The sequence below is a fragment of the Saccostrea cucullata genome, unplaced genomic scaffold, assembly GCF_032062105.1.
Source record: "Saccostrea cucullata isolate Sc308-1 unplaced genomic scaffold, CSIRO_AGI_Scuc_v1 ctg599, whole genome shotgun sequence".
Taxonomy (NCBI): domain Eukaryota; kingdom Metazoa; phylum Mollusca; class Bivalvia; order Ostreida; family Ostreidae; genus Saccostrea; species Saccostrea cuccullata.
Genome location: NW_026938938.1, coordinates 629,382 through 653,213, shown reverse-complemented (window position 1 = coordinate 653,213; position 23,832 = coordinate 629,382). Strand labels below are relative to the sequence as shown.

The following is a 23,832-nucleotide window of genomic DNA, read 5'->3' as shown; positions in this document are numbered from 1 at the left end:
GTTTTAAAAATAAAAAATTATGTATTATTTTGTTAATGACAAGTTTCTGTTCATTCTCATAGCTTGAAAAATATTTTTGCAAAATATTTTCATAACATATATAAAATAGATGTATATATTTTTGTCAGAGATGCTCCAAGGCTAAAAGCAAGGAACAGAGTATCATTTGGGTCTCCTGAAAATGAGTTATCATCCACATTGCCACCCCAGACCAATTCAGGTGACTTTAACACAGCTAACTCTGATGATGAAGACAACAGTGTACAGTTATTATGCAGAACAGATGATGACATGTATGACTTTGAAAAAATAGCCAGCTATGGGTTGTGTGTCGAGGAAGAGGATATTTATACAAATCAGAATAGATACATCCCCGACGATTGGAAGCAGGCCAGTGTGAATGAGACAACTAATGAGAGCATTCAACAATCTAATGAAAAAAATTCAGAGTTTAAGATTCCACAAAACAGAGAAATTAAGAAGAAAAAGGGGGCCAAACAAATAAAAGAAAGAAAAGATGATGGTAAATTATTATCTCCCTTGTCTGAAGGATCTAAAAATTCCCCAACAGCTATAACTACACCTCAGACTGAGGAAAGGCAGGAAAGAGGATTTCTAATCACTCCTCACATGAATGAAGTTCTGGTAGAGCAAAAACTACAAGAAGCCAAGAAAACTCCTAAAAAGAACAAAGCAGAATCCCCTAAATCTACCTCCAGAACAGGGTCTGTGAGAAAGAAGAGAGGGCAAGATGGTTTAGATTCAGAGAAAAGAAAAGATGAAAAACACTCTTCTGACACAGATTCCTTGTCTGTCATGCCATTAACAGAATCCGTTTCATCTGGAGCTGAGTCTGTTGCGAGTCCCAATATCCAGGATGGAGTGGAGAGATACATGAATGTACTGTCTGAGAAATTACAGAGGATGCATGGTACAGAGAATGTGAAGGAGACTATTCCAGAAGATGGTGCCTGTTTATCAGAGAGAGGGGATGGCAAAGTGATGAAAAATAAGTCTTCTTACTCTATGAAAAATTTTGCTTTACTGCCACAAAAGAGAAGGAAGGGTAAAAAACAAAAAGATCTTCACTATCCGAGTGAAATGTCAGAGTCTTCCACAGAGACAAAGGAAAATGTAGTGAAAAAACCAAGATGTCATCAGGACAAGAGGACAAAAAGAAATTTGGAAAGGTCTAGTTCATCTGATGAAAGGAAAGCAAGAACAAAGAGAACAAAGCAACAAGTTGTGAAAAATAAGTCCCCAAAGCCTTGTAAAACAACAAAAAAGGTTAAAAGTCCTGTAGGAAGAATGGATGCTGACAAGCTTATCTCGGAATCTCCAAACAAAATCGACAACAATTGCAATACAGAAGAGCCATCATTATATTTCACCGCAGACGACAGTTCTTCTAGTGGAGACGACATCCAGCCAACAAATAAAGTTCTGATGACAGCAATACTCAGGATGCAGAGAGCTGTACAGTGTCAAGAGACCTCCGATACTGAGGCTATCTCGCCTTGTCTCTCTGGAATCAGCCAGGTACTGCTAGTACAAAGCACAAACAACTTCTTCATTATGTATATACATACATTTTTATATTTGATAAGCACATGTAATTATTTATGGGGTTTTTATGCAAAAACCCAGGCCTCATCTCTGATTTCTTTATATAGCTGTCTTCAGTGGTGTCTGAGAAAGACATTACTACAGATGCAACAGCAGAGAAGGATTCGGTTAACAGATTATGTGAGGAAATCCAAGAGTCTAGCAGCAGTAGTGAGTGTAGCTGTACAGACAGCACCAAGAGTCAGACACCAGTACAAAAGCCCATCCAACCAAAAACAGGAAAGGATCCGGAAAGTTATGAGTGTATGGATGTTCCTCATGGTGAAAAGAAAAAATGCTCCCCTATAAAAGATGTAAGTGCAATTATAAAGAGGGTTTTGAGTGATATTGCCTATGATAACATAATGTATACAGTTAATCACTAATTGTTCTCAGTGTCTTTGATTTCACAAACTCCCAAAATTTTCTTGACACCAGGTCCGGGATCATGAAACAAACTTAAGAGTTCAGTCCAATTTTCAATCATCTGCAAAATGTTTATTAATATTTTACTTAATCTCTTCTTTTGGATATTTCAACAATTTTATGAGATGAACAAAATACATAATAATTTTGGACTGCTTGACGTCAACAAAATTCATGTACAATCTAAATTTTCGTTAAAATGATTAATGTTCTGTGGACTCATTGAGAACCTCTTCCAAGACACAGTATAAAGATAATTCTTTAAAACAAGTTACGTAAAGCCATGGACACGAAAATAAAGCTCCTTTCAATTATAACTGGAAGTAATGAAGCAATAATTACTTAGTCTGAAGAGTATAATTATTAACTTAATAAAAATTGCATTGCAGAGTCATGCTGATGGTTATGAAAAGGACATTTTTCAGATGTTTTCCAAGTTAAGTCCTGCTAAGGCACAAAACATGCAAAGAAGAAGGTAACGAGTGTTCATATATTTTTCCCTTGTTTTTATGCTTTTTAAGACAGAAAAAAGTGATCATTTGGTAAAAACATTTTTGTTAATGTTTCAGGTACATTACAAGCTCTCAGCATGAGGGAAGAAGCAACTTCAAAGATTTGTTTCAGGACAATAAAATATTTTAAATTTCAGATTTTTTCAATGATTACTGTAGTTTTTAATTTCCTTTTTATACAATGAGTATGCCTTTTTGATCAAGATGTTCATTAAATTTTTAAGGTGAGAGTTTTACTTGCTTATTTTTTAAATTTATTCACCTGAGCTGAATGCTTAAGTGAGCTTTTCTGATCAAATTTTGTCCCGTGTCTGACTCTCTGTCTATCCATCTGTAAACTTTTCACATTTTCAACTTCTTCTCCAAAACCACTACACCAAAAATGTCAGAAATTTTTTTTAAATTAAAAAATAATATGGCATTTGTGGGAATACAGTGGGATTCAAACCTTAGCTATAGAAATCCAGAGTATCAATTTGCTTTGAAACTAACAAGTGAACCAATAAACTACACAGGTCCTGATGGATTGTGGTACACTGTATTAATTCATGTGATATGACCCTTGCATAAATGGGCTTCAAGTACCGGTATTTCTTGGAAAGATGCAAATGTTTTGTCATTGAAGTGTACATGTACTTTGAAGGTACAGTGGAGCCTCATTTATCCGGACACTTTGGTTCCTAGATAATTTGTCCGGATATGTGAAGCGTCCGGATATCTGAATTACCAGTTAAACAAGACAAAAAACGTTAGAAAAAATTCCGTCCCAATGTAAAATCGTCCGGATACTGAAGCATCCAGATATCTGGCGGTCCACTGTATACTATTAGTTATTTCCTATCTAGCTTGTAACACGACCTTTGATTGGTTACAAAGTCGGGTGTAAATATCCGTGCAGCCGATTTGAGCCGGGTGTAAATAAAACGTGACGTCACAATGCATACATTCTCTATGATAAAAGCCAAATAACATGACGTCACGATGCATTGTAATACGTAGTTATCTAATCGATAGATTGAGATACACTCTGATGTTTACAAAACATTTTTATGGGTACAAAGGAAATAAATTTGTTATCCAGGTTGCAATCAAGGGTGTACAGGGATTTACCCCAGGTTGTATTCCACCCTTGATTGAACCTGGATAACTAATATTATCCAGGTTCAATCAAGGGTGTACGGGGATTTACCCCAGGTTTTATTCCATACACCCTGAGGCCGAAGGGTGTATGGAATACAACTTGGGGTAAATCTCGTACACCCTTGATTGCACCTGGATAACGAATTTATTTCCTTTGTACCCATAAAAATGCTTTGTAAACATCATAGTGTGTCTCAATCTAAAATGCATCGTGACGTCATGTTATTTGGCTTTTATCATAGAGAATGCATGCATTGTGACGTCAAGTTTTATTTACACCCGGCTCAAGTCGGGTGCACAGTTATTTACACCCGACTTTGTAATCAATCAAAGGTTTTGTTACAAGCTAGATAGGAAATAAAGGTCTTTGCTCCATGTTTTTGTAAACAAAAAAATGTGTGTATATTTTTATGCAAACTTTCAATATCATATAAGTAGAATTTTTATTGAGGATTTAATCTTGGCATTATAAGCAAGGGTGCTGAGATCACTAAAATTGAATATCATTAAAAATTCAAGCATTTTATTTATAATAGCTTCTTTGGTAAATATTTAAAAATCTCTAAAATTACATCTTGCTAAAAATGAAGTGCCAGTTTTTTAAGAGATATCGCTTAATTTGTGTCTCGCTAAAATTTTCACTTGTACGGTATTAACTTCATTCATTTTCAGTCTATAAGTACAGCCCCCCCTGCCTCTATGGTACCCCTGACCCTGGGGCCTTGACATTCACAATTCTGGAAGATTAAGGCCCTTGTTAATAACTATATAGATAGTTCATCTGCTTAATACCCAGGAGCAGAGAAGAAGATTTTCAAAGAAGTCATGTATTTTCACTATATAATCAATAGAGCCCCGCCCTAACACCAGAACCCCTAACCCTGGGGCCCTAAAAATTCACAATTTTGGTAGAGGCACTGATGCTCATCATAACTATGCACTTAGTTAGTTTATTTAATACCTAGGAGCAGAGAAGAAGATTTTCAAAGAATTCATGTATTTTCACTATATAATCACAAATTTTCGTGGGCATAAAATTTCGCAAAAATAGTTTCCCCCCCCCCAACGAAATAAACGACACACACACACACACACCAGAACCCCTGACCCTGGGGCCATAAAATTCACAATTTTGGTAGAGGCATTCTTGCTCATCATAACTATGCACTTAGTTGGTCTATTTAATACCCAGGAGCAGAGAAGAAGATTTTCAAAGAATTCATGTATTTTCACTATATAATTAATAGAGCCTAACACCAGAACCCCTGACCCTGGGGCCATACAATTCATAATTTTGGTAGAGGCACTCTTGCTCATCATAACTATGTACTTAGTTGGTTTATTTAATAACCAGGAGCAGAGAAGATGGTTTTCATAGAAATAATGCATTTTCACTATATACTTATTTAGCCCCGCCCTAGCACTAGAACCCCTTTCACTATATACTTATTTAGCCCCGCCCTAGCACTGTAACCCCTGACCCCAGGGCCATGAATTTCACAATTTTGGTAGAGGACTCAATGCTGATTACAATCATGCAAACAGTTTGACCGCTTGATGTCCAGAAGTAAAGAAGAAGATTTTTAAAGAATGCATTAATTTTAGTAGTTTTGGCCCCACTCCTCAGGCCCCAGGGGGGCAGGGATCATGAAATTCAGAATTTTTGTTTCCCTTCACCCATAGATGCTTTGTGCCAAATTTGGTTGAAATTGGTTCAGTGGTTGCAGAGAAGAAGCCGAAAATGTTCAAATGTTAACGCACGACGACGGACGAAAACAGATAGCAATAGGTCACCTGAGTTTACTCAGGTAACCTAAAAACCTTTGAAGCCCCACCTTCCCCAAGGGTCATGTTTTGAACAAACTTGAATCTCCACTACCTGAGGATGGTTCCATATTCATACGACTAATACTGAAAAGTAATACCGTAGCTGACGTGTTCGTGAGATTTGTTTGAAAGATTTTGTAAGAATATGCAAGGTGAGTTTTGGGTCTGCTGAGGATACTTTTTGTGCCTTTATCATAGGAGAATTACAATCTCAAAACCTGAATATTTTATCCCCTATTTTGGCCCCATCCTACTCCCAAGGGTCATGATTTGAAATAAAAAAAAAACCTTTATAGGATACTTCCTTATCAAGATGATGCATGAATTGACAAAGTTTGATGTTCTTTGCCAGTTAGGATTTCTTTAATGATTTTTCAGTATAGCTGTAAAATACCATAATTGTTGGACATAGTGACCTACTTTTTGATTTGAAACTTTCTGAGGATAAATGCATTAATTGACAAAGACTGATGGTTCTAATGAAAGTTTCAAATATTAAAGTAGGTCACTGTGACTTTTTATGGTTGAATGGTTCTTGAGGAAAAGGATTTTTTGAGATGCATCAAATTTTCAATCAGAGTTTGATGATTCTAAGCCAATAAGTACCAGAGATACTTAAATAAAGTTAAAATGTCATAAAAAGGTCACCGTGACTTTTTTTTTTTTCCGAGTTTACAAAATTTATCTTTCGGACAATGTTTGATGATTCTGAGCCAATGACTATTTTCCATATTTAAAAGTAGGTCATTGTGACCTACAATGATCGTAAAAAATGATGCCTCATTTTGATAATTCTAAGCATAAAAGTACCTAAGATATAACCATAAAATTTCAAAACTAGGTCACAGTGAATTACATGTATTATTTAAAAAACCAAGTTGCATCAAATGACAATTTTGACAATTCTAAGCCAAAAAGTACTTCAATACTTTATAGCCATAAAATGTGTAGTTGACCTCCTTTTTGGTCAACATTTTCAGAGGGCCCACTGCATCAACTGACAATGTTTCATGATAACTAAGCCAAAAAGTACCTGGATAATCAAAAGTTTCATTGTGACCTACTTTTTGGTCAACATTCTCGGAAAACCCAAGATGCCTCAACTGACAACGTTTAACAATTCTAGGCCAATAAGTACCCAGGATAAGTGAATAGAGCCATAAAATTCAAAACTAGGTCATGGTGACCTTCGTTTTGGTTGACATTTCCGAAAACTCTCATTAACTGACAAAGTTTTTGATTCTAAGCCAAAAAGTACCTAAGATCAAAATTAGCCATAAATTGTCAAAACTAGGTCACATTGATCTACTTTTTGGTCGACATTCTCCGAAAACCCAAGTTGTATCAACTGACAAAGTTTGATGATTATAAGCCAAAAAGTACCTAAGATACTGAAATATAGCCATAAAATGTCAAAACTAGGTCACAGTGACCTACTTTTTCACCTCATTCTTTTAAAACCCAAGTTGTATCAACTAACAAAGTTTGATGATTATAAGCCAAAAAGTACCTAAGATACTGAAATATAGCCATAAAATGTCAAAACTAGGTCACAGTGACCTAATTTTTGGACATTCCCAAATTTCTTTGATGTAATGACAAAGTTTGATGATCATAGGTCTAAAGTTTTCAAAATATACCTTTTATACAATTTGAAAACAAATTATGCAGAAGTATTCAAAAAGTAAAAATTGACCTATATTTATCATATAATATGTAAAGGCCCCATGATGGTCAATACAAGATTTGGTATATCTAAACCTCTCAGTTCTGAAATAATGGGATTAAATGTTTTAGATTGAGCCATGAAATTCAACAAGTATCACAGACCTACTTTTAAGTTGTACCTTGTAAAACAAGATGCATCAACTACAAAGTGTGATGATCATAGGCCTTAAAGTGTCCAAAATATGCCTTCAAATCAATTTGAAAACAAAAGCCCAAAATTTAAAAAGTTAGGTCACCACAGCAACTACTTTTGTTTCACATGATGTGAAGTCAAAAATGCATCAATTTACAAAATTTGATGATCCTATCTTATAGTGTAAAATATAACGTTTTTATTAAGTGTAAATTTAGGTCAACTTTGAAATTAAACAAAAACTTTGCCCCAGGGTATGCCTTTTGAACAATTTTTAATCTTCAGACAGACCTGAACCTTGTATGTAAGTTTGGTGAAAATCTGCCTGGTGGTTCTGGAGAAGAAGATTTTTTAAAAATCCAGTACTTTTGGTTCTATTTTCCTGATTATCTCCCCTTGTTTTAGGGTCCCAACCCTAGTTTTATTTTAGCCCTTGGACACAAGTACCCTGTAACAAATTTGACAATGATTGGCAAGGGGTTCTTAAATGGCCCAAAAATTAAAAAGTTAACGCACACCGCACACCGCACAAATGGCCATAGCATTGTTTTTGAGCCTTTGACTTCAGAAGTTTTGAAAAAAAATTTATAATACTTCCTTATCAAGAAAAAAGACATTGTTGTTTTTGAGAAGATTTCTTTAATGATTTTTCCAATATAGTCCCCCAGGGATCATAATTTGAACAAGAGGCCCATGGGCCTTATAGGTCACCTGAGCATTATGCAACAACTTTCCAGTGATTGAATTTGATTTTGTTTTAAGCCAAAATTTCACACTTTTGTAAGAGGCAATATCAATTTTACACTTAGCAGTTGCTTGTTGGTTACTTAAAAACCCATTGACAAGGCAGAGGAACAAAAAATACATTTCAACTAATCAGTAAATTCTTTAATAATCTGATAGTGCCCCTAACACATGAACCCCTGACCCTTGTGTGTTCAAAAATATTTGATTATAATTTAATTAATATTTAGGAGCAGATTTCAAACAATTCATGTTTTCAGGGTATAGTTGTCTAGGTACCCCTGTATTGAAATTCACAATTTTGGAATAGTCTGTTTGAAAGCCTATATAGGTAATCAACTCTTAAAACCCAGGAGCAGAGAAAAAATCACAGATTTTATGTATTTCACTATAATCAATATACCAACCTTCAGTTGGTAAAACCCTGACCCTAGTGGTTCTAAAATTCACAATTGTGGTAATTATATTGCTCATTATAACTATTCATTTTTTTGTTTATTTAATACCTATTTCAGAGAAAAATATTCAAAGAATTCTGTTTTCACTATATAATCCCTAGAGCCCCCCCCCCCCCCAACACAAGAACCTCTTGACAAAAATGCTGCTTTAAAATTAAAATTTTGGTAAGGTCCTCATTATAACTTGCACTTAGTTTATTTAATACCTAGGAGCAAAGAACAACCGATTTTCAAATTTTTATTTTCAAATATAATCAAAACACCCCCCCCCTTTACACTCAGAACCCCTGACCTTGAGGTCCTAAAATTCAAAATTTTGGTAAAGGAACTCTTACTCATCATAACCATGCACTTAGTTAATCTATTTAATAACCAGGAGAGAGAAAAATATTTTTGAATAATAATTTTTTTTCACTATATAATCATTGATTATGTTCCCCCCCCCCCTTATACATGTAAAACAGGGGCTATTAAAATTCACAATTTTATAAGAATAAGCATCATAACTATGTACTTAGGTTTATTTAATACCTAAGCAGAGAAGAAGCCTTTTTAGAGAATTCATTTTTTAATATTAATTGGTTGTTTCTGGGTCCCCTCTCCACACAATTTGAAATGCGTTATGAATGTATTTAAAATTTAGTACATATTTTGAAAAAAGGCACTCTTGCTCATTATAACAAAAAATACACTTTTTAAAATATTTTTTAACTATGAAAATAAGACTTTCAAAGAATTCATGTATTTTCACTTTAAATGATGATTACAACACCAGAACCCTGTGTCCTGGGGCCATAAAATTCACAATTTTGGTTTGCCTCTTGCTCATCATAACGTATGTAAAGTTTTTGGTTTAATAAACAGGAGCAGAGAAAATTTTTTTTTCAAAGAAATAATATTTTCATACATTTGATTAAGACATATAAAAATTCTAGAACCCCTGATTTCAGGGCCATGAATTTTTTTTTTTTGGTAAAGAAAAAAAATGCTATTTACATTATATAACAGTTTGACATGTCCAGGAGTAAAGAAGAAGATTTTTAAAGATTGCATAAATTTTAGTGGTTTTAGCCCCACAACTAAAAAGCAAAAGAAAACGGAAAGTCAGTGTTAATTCACAATTTTTGTTCTTCATGCATAGATGCTTTGTGCCTCAGATTTGGTACAATATGGACAACTGCAGGAAGAAGCTGAAAATGTTCAAATGTTATCGCACGACGAACGACATGTACAGGATAGCCCAAAAGTGAGCAGCACAGTTACCAATAGGTCACCTGAGTTTACTCAGGTGACCTGCAATAAAATTGTATAATTATGTAATGAAAGTTTATTAAAATGTTACTTTTTCTGAGAGAGGCAAGAATGGACATATTTTTTAACTTTGGTATTCTTGGCATCAAATTTTCATTAATTTAACAAGCAATCACATAATAATTTAAACATGCATCCACAAGTCATATAATGTTAAATCAGTAAAAAACAAACTTTTTTTTTGAGTTTACAAAATTTACTTTCACAATGATTAATACATGTAAGTCATTTATTTTCAGTATTTAATATGTGTACATTTAGTTTCACAATGATCAGTAAAAAATTTATTTTGAATAAATGAACATATCTTGAGATTGTTTCTCATTAATAAAATTCTTAAAAATCTTGTGAATTACATGTATTATTTAAAATGTTCTACAAAGATCAATTTAACACATCGGCATTTTCCTCTTTTATAAATTGTGTTATTTCCAATGCCGTAATTGCAATGACTGAACTGAAGTAAAAGTAGTTATATAACAGTTGTCTGGGAATTTTGGATCAAGTCTAATTTAACTTGTGATTAAACTTTGTTCATTTTTTTAAACATATATCACGCCAAATCCTGAATGACCACACCACCGCAGCCATGTCAGAAACAATTCATTTAGTGACTCACTTTCCTTTTTCTGTCAGTTATCTCTTGTTATGTAGGCTTTTGTGTTCTTACTGTTAAAAATCAAGCATATATCATTTTACTGTTAATGGACCCTTAACATGGCATTGGACAAAATGACAGACCCTTGTTAGTAAAACTGTTTGTCATAACCTCCACCGACGGTTACATTTAGACGCCTCCCTATGTTATCCACTTTCATATCTTTCAAACGGTTTAAACAATGATGCATCAATCATTAAACACATTCAACATCAAATTTCTTCAATAGTATTTCAAACCTTTTCTTCACTTGATCTAAAGATGATCTTTCTATTTTCATGGACATTCCCAAATTTCTTTGATCTGTATATGAAATAATTTGAATAAATTAGTGACTAATTTTTTTTTGAAATAGCATTTGTATATTGCAATTTAAACAAACAAATTATCAGAGAGTATTTACAAAAGGAAAAATTTTATATTTATCATATAATACTAAGATGATGGTAAATAGATTGTTCTGGGTATATTTACGTTTTTTCCCATTGATGTGGTCCAAGAAGTTGATTGAGTCTTTAACAACACAATCACAGACATTGCAGTAGTACCTATAAAACAGACCAATAAAATGTGTTAATAACCAGAACTGTAGGAGGAGTAGCATTTTGAAAGAATATCACAGAAATTTCTATTTTTTAGTAACCACAGCAACACCGTTCATCAAAATCAAAAATTGATACACAGAATTATGTATCTTAGTGTAGTCTACTTGTGTACCAAGTAATATTGAAATTAAACAAAAACTGTAGGAGTAGTAGCATTTTGAAAAACTGTTTACAGACAGACAGACGGATGGATGCAATACTATCGCATAAGCTCTTCTGGTCTCTGACCAGTAGAGCTAAAAATCTCATATGGGAGTTTTACTGAAAGTAGAGAATTTGGTAACAATATTTCATTTTATGACACAAGTCAAGCTTATACATCCCATTATCAGATGACTTAAATGAAAAAAAAATTAATATGTCCATGACTTACCCTCCCTGTTGTGAGGCTGGGGTTGTTTTTGTTATCACTTGTGACCTTCCAAGTTTTGAATCTAAATCAACCTACAATAAAAAAGCATTGTATGTTCAGCATTTCCTTATTGACTGAATGTTTTTATACTCATAACCAGAGGCCAATGGGCAACAACATTCACCTGAGTCACTCTGATGGTGTGACTCAGCATATGATTTTTTCTTACACTAAAACTTTCATACTTTTGTAAAAATAAATTTTATAGCTTTTGTGGTCCTACCCTAAAAACAATAGCCTTAATTTGAACAAAAATTAATTTACACTACTGGGAGGATGCTTTAAAACTCTGAAGCAAAGGTCTGTCACATGTGTGTCACATGAGGAAAGTTTCTTAAAATATTTTCAGCTAATGAATATTTAGGGGCCAGACAACATGTGCAGGGGTTGTAGGTATGTATTAACTTCAAATTTAGTGCAATAGCCTGTTTGAAAGCCTTACTGATTTTGTTATCACCTCTGGACAGTTCAACAGACTTGGAAAAATCACAATTTAGAAGTCTTCAATAATGCTTGCTTTATACCAACCTTCAGTTGGTAAAAGTTGTCCCAGTGGTTCTTGAAAAGAAGTGAATTATATTGTTCTTAAAATATTCCATTTTTTAATTTTATTAATTTATTTCTTAAGTAAAATATTGATCCTCTGTTTTCAGTGTTTTCCCTAAGAACCGACTACCGGCAAAATTGACCGCTTAAATTGACAAAAATGCTGCTTTGAAATTAAAATTTGCTGTAAGGTCCACAGAGACTTTATTCATAAACCTCAGCCCAATACCTGTAACAACTGATCTCTAACCTTTTACTTTGAAATAAAGGGAAAACACGTATTGTGTTTTACCTCAAAGGGTCTGGTCCATTATGTGAACAAATTTTTAAAATAAAGACTATATTAGAAAAATAATCCCTGTAGCAGTAGGTACTTGGTTAATAATATCCAACACTGAGTTAAATTTACCCCTAAAAAACACTACATCAGAAAAATTTCCCACAGCTTCTCCCTTGGACCTAAAAGTACTTAATATTTTTAATGAATCATAAAACTTTCACAATTTTTTTATTATCTCCCCTTGACAGAATGTTGACTTTTAGTCTGAATAAATTTCACTTGAAAATGTTTTGTTTGAATTTGGCCCTGTGGGAAAAAAATGAAAAGTGTATAAAATAGTTTACAGATAACCCATGGAGATATACATCTACAAAGATGAACCTTCTTCCATCAGAAAAACTGATTTCAGCCTTTGTCTCGGGCGATTGTATAAATGCCAGCTTATATTTCCTGGATCTTACTATTCTCTGAGACTGATGAGATGAAAGCATCACTCAGATGACACATTGAAGTAAGAAGTGTTTGGAAACAAAATTAATAATACCTTGTACTCTCTGGGTTTGAGAAGCTCCCTTTTCTGGGGCGGCTCTCTCAGTTCTTTTTCTAATAGTTTTCTCTGCTCCTCCTCCAGCCTCTCCTGAGCAAGACGTTCATATTCTTCCTTATCCCACTTACGTCTATGGTCCCCTGGATTTTTCTAAAAATTACAATAAAACATTTTCAATATTGGAATAAATGTATGTTCTTGTATGTACTAGAGAGCAATTCAAAGCTTTCTTTTTAACTTTTCAGCAGATAGCAATGAATTATTAACAATTTAGCACGTCAACATCCTCAATTTTTAGATTATTGTTTGGAACTTTGGAAAATTAAGAGATACAATGCATATACACAACTCATCTTTGTTTAAAATTTTATTTAAGTTTCTGTAAAATTCCATAATATTTATTCAAGCCCTGGAAGATAGGGCTGTATCAATATATCGATACGTATCAATATTCAAGAATAATATCGTATCGAAAAATAACTTCCAATATGTATTGGACAGACAGTTTTTCTTCTAATTTTGTTAAAAACATGGGAATTTCAATCACCCAAAGATTATATTTCACTTTTTTGAATTAAAACTGTTCAATAATTATATAATTTGTAAGGATATAACAGTTTTTATTAGTATTACAAAATACAAAGAGAATTTTATTTGAACATGTTCTGTCATTAAATTTTTACTGTCATTAAAAGTTTTAATTTGAAGTGTGATTTGTAATGACAATGAGACAAGAATTTAAAAATGGGTAATAAAACACTTAATTGTTATGAAATTCATGCATTAAAATGATTTAGAAGCCTTTTCTGATGGACTTGTTTTATAGTCCAATATATCGCATATCGCTTTAAAAAATATTGTATCGTATCGTGTCGAAAATTTTGGCTCAATACACAGCCCTACTGGAAGAGTAATCTAAAATGACTCTAAGTTATCCATTTACTCAGTTTAAAAACATGAAAATATATTGTGTAAATAAAAAATTCTAAGAATAAAATTGAAGCTTATCTTTTAAATGACCTTTTATTCAAAGAATAAAGTGTTAATATTGGTTTTTAGTGAGTGCACTCTACAGCCAGTTTTTAAACAGAGATTAATATACTTTTGTGTGTGTATTGGAATCTTAGGTAAGTTGTCCAACGATTGTCAATGCATAGGCAAGGTGATACAAATTAATTTTCATTGGTCATATTTTCCTTGGCTTTGAATTTACAATGTTATACTTTGAGGTAGAACACGCATAAAACAGGCCTGTTGTGCACAGCAAGTGAATGCAATGGAGTGGGATTAAAAAATTCTGATGTCTATATGAATTTTCCTTAAAGTTAAACTATTTGTTATTTTTTCACAAAACCGATTTTATGATAAAGACACTAAATGAGTATTTTGTTTTCTACTAAATATCCTGGCGTATTATATTTTCGACCTATTTACCGTAATTTACGGAATATAGGTCGATACTTTTTTTCTCAGAACCGCTGGGGTCGCCCAATATACAGAATTCGACCTATATTTTACGAAAAATGCCCCCTAATCAGTAAAATTTACGTCAATTTCAAAGCAAATTTGTGCCACTTTCGTAACTTTTTTGATTATTTTTCGCAAAAAAATTAATGCCCCGGTAAACAATAAAATATTTATTCTATAGCTTTCTTACAAAATAAATTCCATTAATTATCCGTTGATGACAAAGGAAAACAACATTGCTTCATCTATTAAATAATTCCTCAACGTATAAATTGTCCATTAACATCATGCGGTGTTAGGAAGTCGCGATCGTGTACTAAAAGTAAAACCGCAACCGTATCAAAATTTAAAATACGGAAATTTTTCACGATCACAACTGTAGTGTTTTTACTATTTATTAGTAAATAAATTGAAGTAGTATATTAAATATTTTTTATTGTCTTATCTTTATTTAAATGTAAAGTGAGTGAAATAATTTGTTGCCATTCAATTCCTAAATTTAATTACCCAAAAAAAAGCAGTTTACTGTGTTTTTTTTAATTTTAATTTTGTATACTGGTCAAACGAACTATCTTGAATATACCGATACAAAGATTGGCTTCTAACAGAATTTTTAACTGTCTGACAGATAAAGGGATTTACACTGTGTACGCAAAGGTGTTATAACACCTGTGTATAGTTTAAATGCCTGCGGGGCATGATTATTTACGTGCATTATAGGGTATTTGTTACACATCATTGAACAAACAAAGCCGTGAAATTCATGTTGACATTCAAATTGTGAATGTACTCTCAATTAAATTTATAAATTAAACTATAGAGTGTTAATATGATTTCAATTCTTTACTGTTGCTTGATATATACATTCAATGCATTTGCGTGTTTTAAAGTAATTGTCGTCCAAAATAATGTCTATTTAGCATCTTGTGTTAAAATAATAACGTATTTACGTGTTATTTATGCATCTGATTTAACAACAGTGTGAAACTAATTGAACAGGCAAGTAGAAAAATAAGTAACACAATTTAAAGAAGTTTTAACTACATTTTTTTTTTAAAAACTTTATTTAAATGCTATACTCATTAAAATACGTGTTTATTTTCTTGATACGTTCATGTCACGAATGTTTAGGGGTTTACCTGTTCTGATACGTTGTATCTGCGTAAGAATCTTTAGAAAATGGGAAACAAAGCCTCGTCCTATATAGTAAGTTCGTCCTATCTTAGGATTTTTCAAAAATTAAGGCTGAAAATGAGCCTTTCGACCTATATACCCCATCGACCTATAATCCCGAAATTACGGTAGATGTAATTTATTAATTTATTGCAAACTTTATAGAAGCTGAAAAACTATGGGCTTAAAATGTTAGCATATGTGTCTATGAATAAAATTATACAACCCAAATTGCAGTTTTGTGTTTATTTTATTTATATGCCATAATATGGGGAGGGTGCATTTTTACCTACAAAAATATTAGCGTCTTGTGTTTTCGACCTAAATATAGTATCAATGACCAAACAGTATTGGCTTTAAATATCTGTTGGATATTCCAAACAATAAAAATACGATTGTCTGTCTTTCAAAAAACATTGAACAAGTTTGATATTTCAGTTGCAAATACATTTATTCGTTGGTTGAACCCAACTGTCAGGAGCTGTGCATTTCCAAAAGAAATCAATGAAATTACGTTGCATTTTTCAGTAAAAATCTGTAAGAAAGTGCCCATTTCTAAGGGAGAAAAAAAATTTGTTTGATCCACCCATTCATTTCCATATTTCATGCGTCTCTTTGACAGAGATCTTAATTTTCTTTCGGGAAAATGTCATGAAAAAATCTTTGTAATTAACCGATTACGGCTTTGATTAATCAACAGATAAAATGTGCATTAGTAAAAAGACTATAATTTCTGACATCGGACTAAAACCACGGAGGGAATTCCGTTGAATTAATTATTTTGGGTATTTTCACTACAGTTGTGCTTGAAAAGTATTTTTCCAAGAGTAGCAACCGAAAATAATGTTCTACCGTATGGTATCTGCACGGGAAACAGATTGAGGAAAATAGGTCGAAAATACAATACGGTCGAAAATAGGATACGAGACGATATATCAGTGTGTATACATTATTCAATGAAACTCATTACCATACATCTTATAACAATTTAAAATATAAATGAAACTTCTTAGTTGACTTTAAAGTTTTCAATATCTCCGACATTTGTCAGTGTATACTTCATTTTAAATCTACATCATACAACCTCGTAAGCACCTGCCATCTTTGTTTTGATTTTAGTGACCCGAATTTCCTTTGTTGGACAAAGATAGGTCGTACTTAAAATTCGCTTGAAAGCATCTCGTTTATAAATAGAATTGAACAAATTAATTAGAGTCTGTGTGATCTTATTTTTTGATGAGTTTACTATATAATTATCAAAGATCAATTTAATTGATTTTAATACAATCTTTTTCATTTATGAAGTATATGACTTATTCAAAGAATAAATTATTCACAACTTTCGACCTTGACCTTTCTTTCTTCTTTACAATCTACTTCTTCCCAAAGTTTTCATTCGATGGTCCTTACTATAGATACTTGAGGTGTCTGAAAAACATTGATAGAAATACTATTTTGCTTTGAAGTTGGTGGAAATACTGACGTGTCAAGTTTCAGAATTATTTTTATACACCTCTGAGGAGAAGGAAACTTAGCTGTGGTATAATGAAAAAATCTTGTAACCTTCATTAACATATTCTGCAAAAGTTGACATGATAAAGCCTCTTATAAAGACAATGTTTTCTTTGCAAAAATTCTTACTTTAAACTTTCCTGTTGTTAATTACTTGTGACTGAATTGATAGTAATAGTACTGTAATTATCAGAACTGTTGTATCTTAACTTCCATGTATTCTTGTAGATCAATATTTTATTTAACATCACATGACTTGTGTTAACAATTTGTTTTGTTTATAATGGATACACCATATGTTTTCAGCTGAAGTGGTTGTTAAAGATACATGCAGTTACTGAACCCTTTTGAATGATAAGTCTGATTTCATGAAGTCATTTTACTTGCATACAATGTCCTTGTTAAGTTGCCATGCAGGGTTGTAAATTCAATTCCGAGGGTTTGGTTATGACCTAACCACTGATGACAACCAAGAGACTAGTTCCAAGAAAAAAAAAAATTGACAGACTAAAGTGCTAAAGTGTCACCCACAGAGAAATCTGTAACTTAATTGTGCACAATTCTGGTATTTTTAATATCTTTTATCGATATTCATTTATGATTTAACAAAGATATGCAGACACAAAACAGAACACAGTCTTCTTGAAGAGGGAAAAAGTACTTAAAATTACATGTGATGTTAGTTATTATATTTCTGTAGTTTAGAAGAAGATGTCAGACTCAGAAGATGATGCAGCATTTGCCAGTGCCGATGAAGGTGAGACTGATCCTCCCCTTACCACCCAACCAAGCCCAATCCCTGAGAAAGTGAAGACAAAAGAGGATGGCAGTAAGGCCAACAAAGCAGCAGGGGATGGAAAGAGTGAAGACAAGACATCAAAAATAAAATACAGTGAAAAGACAGCAAAACTGAAGGACAGTGAAAAGAAAGAGGACACTAAAAAAACTACTGCTCCAAAAGTAAAGGAGGCAGTTAAGACTGAGGTTCCACCAGTTACAAAACAAGAAGAAAAATCTAAAGGAGGAAAGGGAAAAAAGAAAAAAGGAAAGCAAGCTAAAACTGTGGTTAAAGATTCAGATAAAAATTCTGAAAGTACCTCAACAAAATCTGCACGTGATGAGAAGGTACCTGAAAAGGATAAGTCTTTACATTCAGAGGCAACAAATCTGTCCCAAGAGGAGCAGGAGTCAGAAATCGAAAGCTCAGAAATAAAGGAAAAACTAACCTTGTCAGAACCCCCTGTTACTAAAAGAGTGCCACAAGAAAACAAATCTCCAGAGCTTGAAGAAGGTACTAATAAAAAGAGTGATACAGAGCAGTGCAGAAAAGAAAACATTGTCAGTGAGGAGGGGACAACAGCTGATATGAAGTCAAAAGAACACCCAACTGCTTGTAAAGAGAGTCAAAAGACGGAACAGGAAAAACATGAACCCAAATCAGTTTTTGACAGGTTAACACAGCCCTCAAAGCAAAAGGTTTGGCTAGTATTCAAACTTTTAGAATAAAAAAAATCATTTTGCATTATTTCATCAAACATTTGATGCTTCTGTTTAAAAAGGATTTTTTATCATTGATAAGTTTTACCTGTCTTAAGTTAATTAATACAAAACACATGTCTCTACTTTTAGTCTGAGAGTTGGGGTTCATGGGGAAATTGGGGATCATCCTTAATGAATGTTGCATCTTCCTCTGTATCAACATTCAGTAACCAACTGGGTAAGCTGCAGGCTATTTCTTAATGATACACAGCTAGTTAATAAAATATACTTGATCATTTTCATGCATAAAACAAGATTGCTTAAACTTTGTTAAAGCTTTTATAATTGAGATTTTTTTTAGTGGCTCTACTCCTTATTTTATACACAGTAGGCATATACTAGCATTATTTTTTTTTTAATTAATGTGTAATTACCCTAGGTACTTAACTGATCTCCTAAAGGAGGATTATATTATGGGTTCTTTGTTTCTTTGCAAGATAGTGAACACAAAAAAACCCCATCTTTTTTCTGTAAATGTAAGAACTTTAATATCTAATTGATTTTTGTGATCAGGGAATTTTTAAAAGCCTCTGCACTGTTTCTGAACTTGGATTCCTTTATTTCCTCCAGAAATCAACTACCGGTATAACTTTGCCAATAACTTGAAATAATGAAATAATTTATATTTTAACTCAAAGGTGAAGGATTTACAACGATAATGGATAGTGTGGAAACAGCATTAGGAGCCCCACCAGTTGAGGAAATTCTGGAAGAAAAGGGACCAAACTCTCCTCCAGAAACAGTGAAAATGGAAAGACTAGAAGGACAGAAGGGTATTTCTTTTTTCTTTATTTTACATTGAGTCTTAGTCTTAAAGTTGCCAAAAATATTTTTATCATGTAGTAAGTGTAGTACAAAAATACCACATTAAAATATCCTTGATAACATAATAGTGTTTTTAATAATTAAAATATACTCGTATAAAAGATTGTATTAAATTCAGAAACATCAACTCCTGTGGAAACTGGAAAAACAGAGAAATCCACTGCTGTAAAGGAAGATAAGCCCCAAGAAGAACCTGCCACTTCCTCCAGTACAGCCAATGAGTCTTCCACCAGTACAGCCAGTGGGGGGAGTGGGTGGTGGTCTGGCTGGGGCATGTCTAATCTGTCTAACCTCTCTTCAGTGGTTCACAACACAACAAATATGGTCCAGAAATCAGTCCAGAATACCAGTAATATTGTTCAGAAATCTGTAAGCATCGCTCATAAGATATTAGACAAATATAGTCCTTTCTTAATGTTGATCTAAAGATGTTTTGACTTTAAAAAAAAGAATATGATACATGATGGCAATATCTATGGATTGAGCAAATGAAAGGGCTAAATTTGTTATACATATATTATTTACCACAAAGACTACATTAGGTAACCCATTTTAAAGGAAATTTTTAAAAATTTGAAAAAAAATAAAATTTTGATATCTACAATATTGACCCATTTTTGCAGAGTAAGACTTTGGTAACTGGGGGACTGGATGTGTTGGAAACAATAGGAAAGAAAACATTTGAGGTGATAAAAGATCATGACCCTGGACTAAGCAAGACCAGAGAGTTTTTATTTGACAAGCATGATAAGCCCAGCCTCTCCCAGGTTTTACGTGAGGCACAGAAGGAGGAGGAAGATAAAATAGAAAAAAAGAAAGAGGAGGATGAGGCCAGACTTACTAACTTTAAGGCCATGTTTGAGGATGATCAAGGTACAAAATATCTTGTGGATTGTTCAGCTAGGATTTAAGACATTTATGCATCTTGAGAATGTACATGTATTTATTTATCAATTTACACTTTACGATGTGTAGTAAGGGTGTTTGCATGCACATTGCTGATTTAAGATTATGTTCTTGATGCTGTAATTTTAAATATATTTTCCAGCATCATACTACTGATCTATAGTAGCTTAACAATTTATGATTTTCTGACCTTTTTATCATGTAGGTTATGCCCACCTGGAAGCCTTGGAGATGCTGTCCAATATGTGTGAGAAGACAGTGCATTCTTTGTTAGAGGATATGTCAGATCATAAGCTGGACTCCATTAAAGCCGAGCTGATCCGCATCAAGCAAGTGTTTGAAAGAATGCAAGAAGAAAATGATGGTATGCAGTAGAATTTAGATATTTATAATCATTAGGTTGTAGCTTCTTTAAGGAAAAAAGTAGAAAGTCTTATGCTTTCATTTAAGATGTGTTTTTAGTTTATGTATACACAATGTATAGGAATATATGGGTATATTATGAACACATAAGATAATTTGAAGATATAAAAGATACCTTAACTATGAAAGACTTGAACCCCAAAATTAATTTGATGCATGAAAGGTGACAAATATAAAGACATTGATATAAAAGACTTTAACAAGATTATAATTTGATGTATTAAAGATGATGATACTGAAGACAAAGAACATGAATTTGGAAAGTTAGTAGCAGAGCATCTGTCAGAAATTCATCTGGGGACCACTCCTGATAAACTCAATAAGGTAATCTTTGTAAGCTTCTCATGCAGAGAAAAGAAAAACTAAGCTTTTGGTCTCTCAGGGTCAAGATAATTTAAAATGAATAGAGAACTTTGCATGATAATTTTGTTGGAATTTCTGATTTAAATACACTTTGTCTCTATAATTGCCATTTCCATTTGTAAATTCCACTTTACCTAAGGACAAATTAATTCTATTTTCTTAATTCCTAATTTTTGCAGACCCAAGAAAAAATTCGGGAAACTATTGGCAAATATTTTGCCTCAGAGGACGTATCAGTCAAGGTAATATTGTTTTTCCTACCCTTACTTTCAGAATTATTCTAAATACTATTAGTCGTTTTAATTTCAAGGTTTTAAAATTCCACAATCTTTCAAAAAGTACCAATCGCGATGGTTTTAATTTCACGCTGCAAGAAATAAATTTCAAATTCATATTAGCATTAATACTTGTACATGTTTAAAAATTAATGATACATTCGCTACAGGTTTAATTTTGTGGATAAATGATAAATTGTGAACATACCAAAATTAAAACCATTGTGATTTCCCAATTTACAGTATTATGTAGTATATCAAAAGTAATCCTTTTGCCAAAGGTTTAGATCTTTAATTAAGATTATTTTAAGTATACACTATATAGATGAATTTTTACTGTATGTGATTGAAGATAAAATTTAACAACAGACTGAAAGATTGAGTAATGAAAGAGGAATTTATATAAAGTCTAAATCATGCAGCATTTCTTATACAAATGAGTAGAAAAGGAATCTTGCTTCTTTTTTAAATAGGAAATTCATCAAGCTGCCATTCAGGCCTTAGCTGAGTTTACTTCGAAATCCTTGGAGCAGTTCCATAAGGCTGGTGAACTGATAATCTTACAGCGAGACACTGGCAAACACTGTGAAAGCAGGGCCCACAGCTTAGAGAGGTACGGCTTTTCTTGCTTAATGCAGACATTGTTGTAAAGTTTGTCAAGTTACTCTGTCAAAATTGCATTCTTATAACAAGCATTTCCTCCTTTGTATACATCTTATTTGTTTTCTGAAAATGGTACACATATTGCAGATATGCATTTTGTTCTCCCTTCATAACAAGATTGACAGAGGCAATGCTTAAACCATTCTGTATTATCTTTGAATGTCCTTTTCTGTATTTATATAGATATCTCCATGAATTTGAAATAAAACTAAGAATAAATGCATAATAAGGGACATATAGTATGCCAACATGAAACTTGGAATATTGTATATGTACCTCTACATTTTTACAATCATTGTTTATCAATTTACAGATTGGCTAAAGTCTTGAGCACTGAAGTTGGTATCATAGCTACCAAGTTTTGTCACTGCTTAAATAAATTAGATGTAAGTATCAATGTGTATGTATTCAATCGGTTTTTTTAAATGAAGAAAAGAGAGTGGATAAAGTTAATTTTAAGCTTTTACTAGTAAGGCCTGTAAGAGGTTATGCAAGGATAAGGTGTCCATCATTGTATGTTATTTTTAAAAAATTGTAAAATACATTTACAATGTACCTTCAAATTGTAACTCATTTTAAAGGCTACTCCTCCTACAGTTTTAGTCTAATCTAATCTTTCCAGACTTAATCAAAGAAGATTATTCAAATTATTGCTGTTGCAAAGTTTCAAATCCACTTTCTACTTATTTTTCCTTTGTGAAATATGAACCAGGAGAGTTACAGTCTTGCTAGAGATTTTGGTTTAATTTTTTTCCAATTTCAATAAATCTGACAGATAAATAGACTAAACTTTATTAGTATATAGATAAAAATAGATCATTTCTGGATTTTGAGGACCACTCTTGCCAAAGTAGCCAAAAAAAATTCTGTGTATAAAACTCTAGTTCTGTAATGTTTTAGTCCAATTTTATTAAAACTAATATTTTGTTAAAGAACAGCAGTACACCAGAATATTGATACTATTGTGCAGTCCTACTTTCTTCTCTTCCTTTATCAAATATAAACCAGTAGACCTACAGTCTTGCCAGATAGTGGTTATCTTGTAAAGTGCCATTTCAATGCATCATTATTTTGAAAAATAAATAAAGTTCTTTTATCATGTCTGAGAACATTGCTGTTTTTCGTGTAGGAGAATGAGAATCCAGACCTCACATCAGTGGTAACCAACATATACTTAGAGGTATGTACATGTATGTCATATAAAAAATAATTTTGTTAAATGTTTACATTTGGACAACTTAGGAGGATTAAACTTCAGATTTGATTCATTTTTTTGCAATTTTTGCAGATCAAATCTCAATAATTTATACTCAAAATCATATGAAGAGTTAATTTCTTTAGAGATTAGAATGGTTTAATTCTTTGTAGGCCTCCAACAGCACCATGTACATTCAGGACGCTCTACAACTCCTGTTACCCTGCTTACAGCAAGCGGCCATACAGAGGTCACTGACGTAGCCAAAAAAATGGGGGAGGGAGGGAGGATGGGGGGAGCAAAATAAGTAACATTCTACAGTAAGTGAACAGTCAAAATGCAAGAAACAGAAAGGGGAGGGGCAATAAATTAAAACAAGAGACATTCTGCAGAGGAAACCTGCACCACAAAGGGAAGCAGTTGAAAGTGGATGTACTTGTGTAACTTGGAGCAGTTAGTATTGTCAGAAGTTGGTGATAATGTTTTGAAGTAAAAGAAATTTAATTTATGAATAAATGAATTAAATTATTGTGTACATTATTGTTATGCTCAAAAGTTA

The 23,832-nt window shown here is 32.8% G+C and overlaps 3 protein-coding genes across 5 annotated transcripts in view; 2 read left to right on the top strand and 1 right to left on the bottom strand.

Moving 5' to 3' along the window:
• The window catches only part of LOC134251917 (zinc finger matrin-type protein 2-like), a 49,192-nt gene extending 32,456 nt beyond the window's left edge, over positions 1–16,736 (bottom strand). Inside the window, exons 1-5 of the mRNA XM_062734339.1 lie at positions 16,657–16,736; positions 12,930–13,082; positions 11,521–11,591; positions 11,017–11,090; positions 10,747–10,845 (exon numbers count right to left, since the gene is read on the bottom strand). Of these exons, the coding sequence (XP_062590323.1) occupies positions 10,747–10,845; positions 11,017–11,090; positions 11,521–11,591; positions 12,930–13,082; positions 16,657–16,674 (415 nt within the window). The 5' untranslated portion in view covers positions 16,675–16,736. The remainder of the gene's footprint in view (positions 1–10,746; positions 10,846–11,016; positions 11,091–11,520; positions 11,592–12,929; positions 13,083–16,656) is intronic.
• Positions 1–23,832, top strand: part of LOC134251912 (uncharacterized) — a 154,251-nt gene that overhangs the window by 1,652 nt on the left and 128,767 nt on the right. The window contains exons 4-7 of one of the 2 annotated variants that reach the window (XM_062734333.1): positions 129–1,539; positions 1,674–1,919; positions 2,421–2,506; positions 2,601–2,773. In XM_062734333.1, the coding sequence (XP_062590317.1) occupies positions 129–1,539; positions 1,674–1,919; positions 2,421–2,506; positions 2,601–2,673 (1,816 nt within the window). In that variant the 3' untranslated portion in view covers positions 2,674–2,773. Of the gene's footprint in view, positions 1–128; positions 1,540–1,673; positions 1,920–2,420; positions 2,514–2,600; positions 2,774–23,832 lie in introns of those variants that run through there. The other variant, XM_062734334.1, reaches the window with a different exon arrangement.
• Positions 16,957–23,808, top strand: LOC134251872 (protein FAM114A2-like). Of its 2 annotated transcripts, none has more exons than XM_062734293.1 (13): positions 16,957–17,112; positions 17,785–18,560; positions 18,714–18,801; positions 19,262–19,396; positions 19,567–19,817; positions 20,072–20,321; positions 20,560–20,718; positions 21,004–21,101; positions 21,320–21,382; positions 21,889–22,028; positions 22,392–22,464; positions 23,208–23,258; positions 23,447–23,808. In XM_062734293.1, the coding sequence occupies exons 2-13, from the start codon at positions 17,796–17,798 to the stop codon at positions 23,534–23,536; spliced, it is 2,163 nt and encodes a 720-aa protein (XP_062590277.1). In that variant the 5' UTR covers positions 16,957–17,112; positions 17,785–17,795; the 3' UTR covers positions 23,537–23,808. The 2 variants fall into 2 exon arrangements, with proteins under 2 accessions (XP_062590277.1, XP_062590278.1); XM_062734294.1 differs by lacking the exon at positions 16,957–17,112 and adding an exon at positions 17,377–17,649.

What these genes read in the sequence shown, in the direction of transcription:
- LOC134251872 (XM_062734293.1), top strand. Translation starts at nt 17,796, where the DNA reads ATGTCAGACTCAGAAGATGATGCAGCATTTGCCAGTGCCGATGAAGGT. An exon ending in CATGTTTGAGGATGATCAAG is followed by an intron (nt 20,322 to 20,559) that starts GTACAAAATATC and finishes TTTATCATGTAG; the next exon opens with GTTATGCCCACCTGGAAGCC. An exon ending in CAGAGGACGTATCAGTCAAG is followed by an intron (nt 21,383 to 21,888) that starts GTAATATTGTTT and finishes TTTTTTAAATAG; the next exon opens with GAAATTCATCAAGCTGCCAT.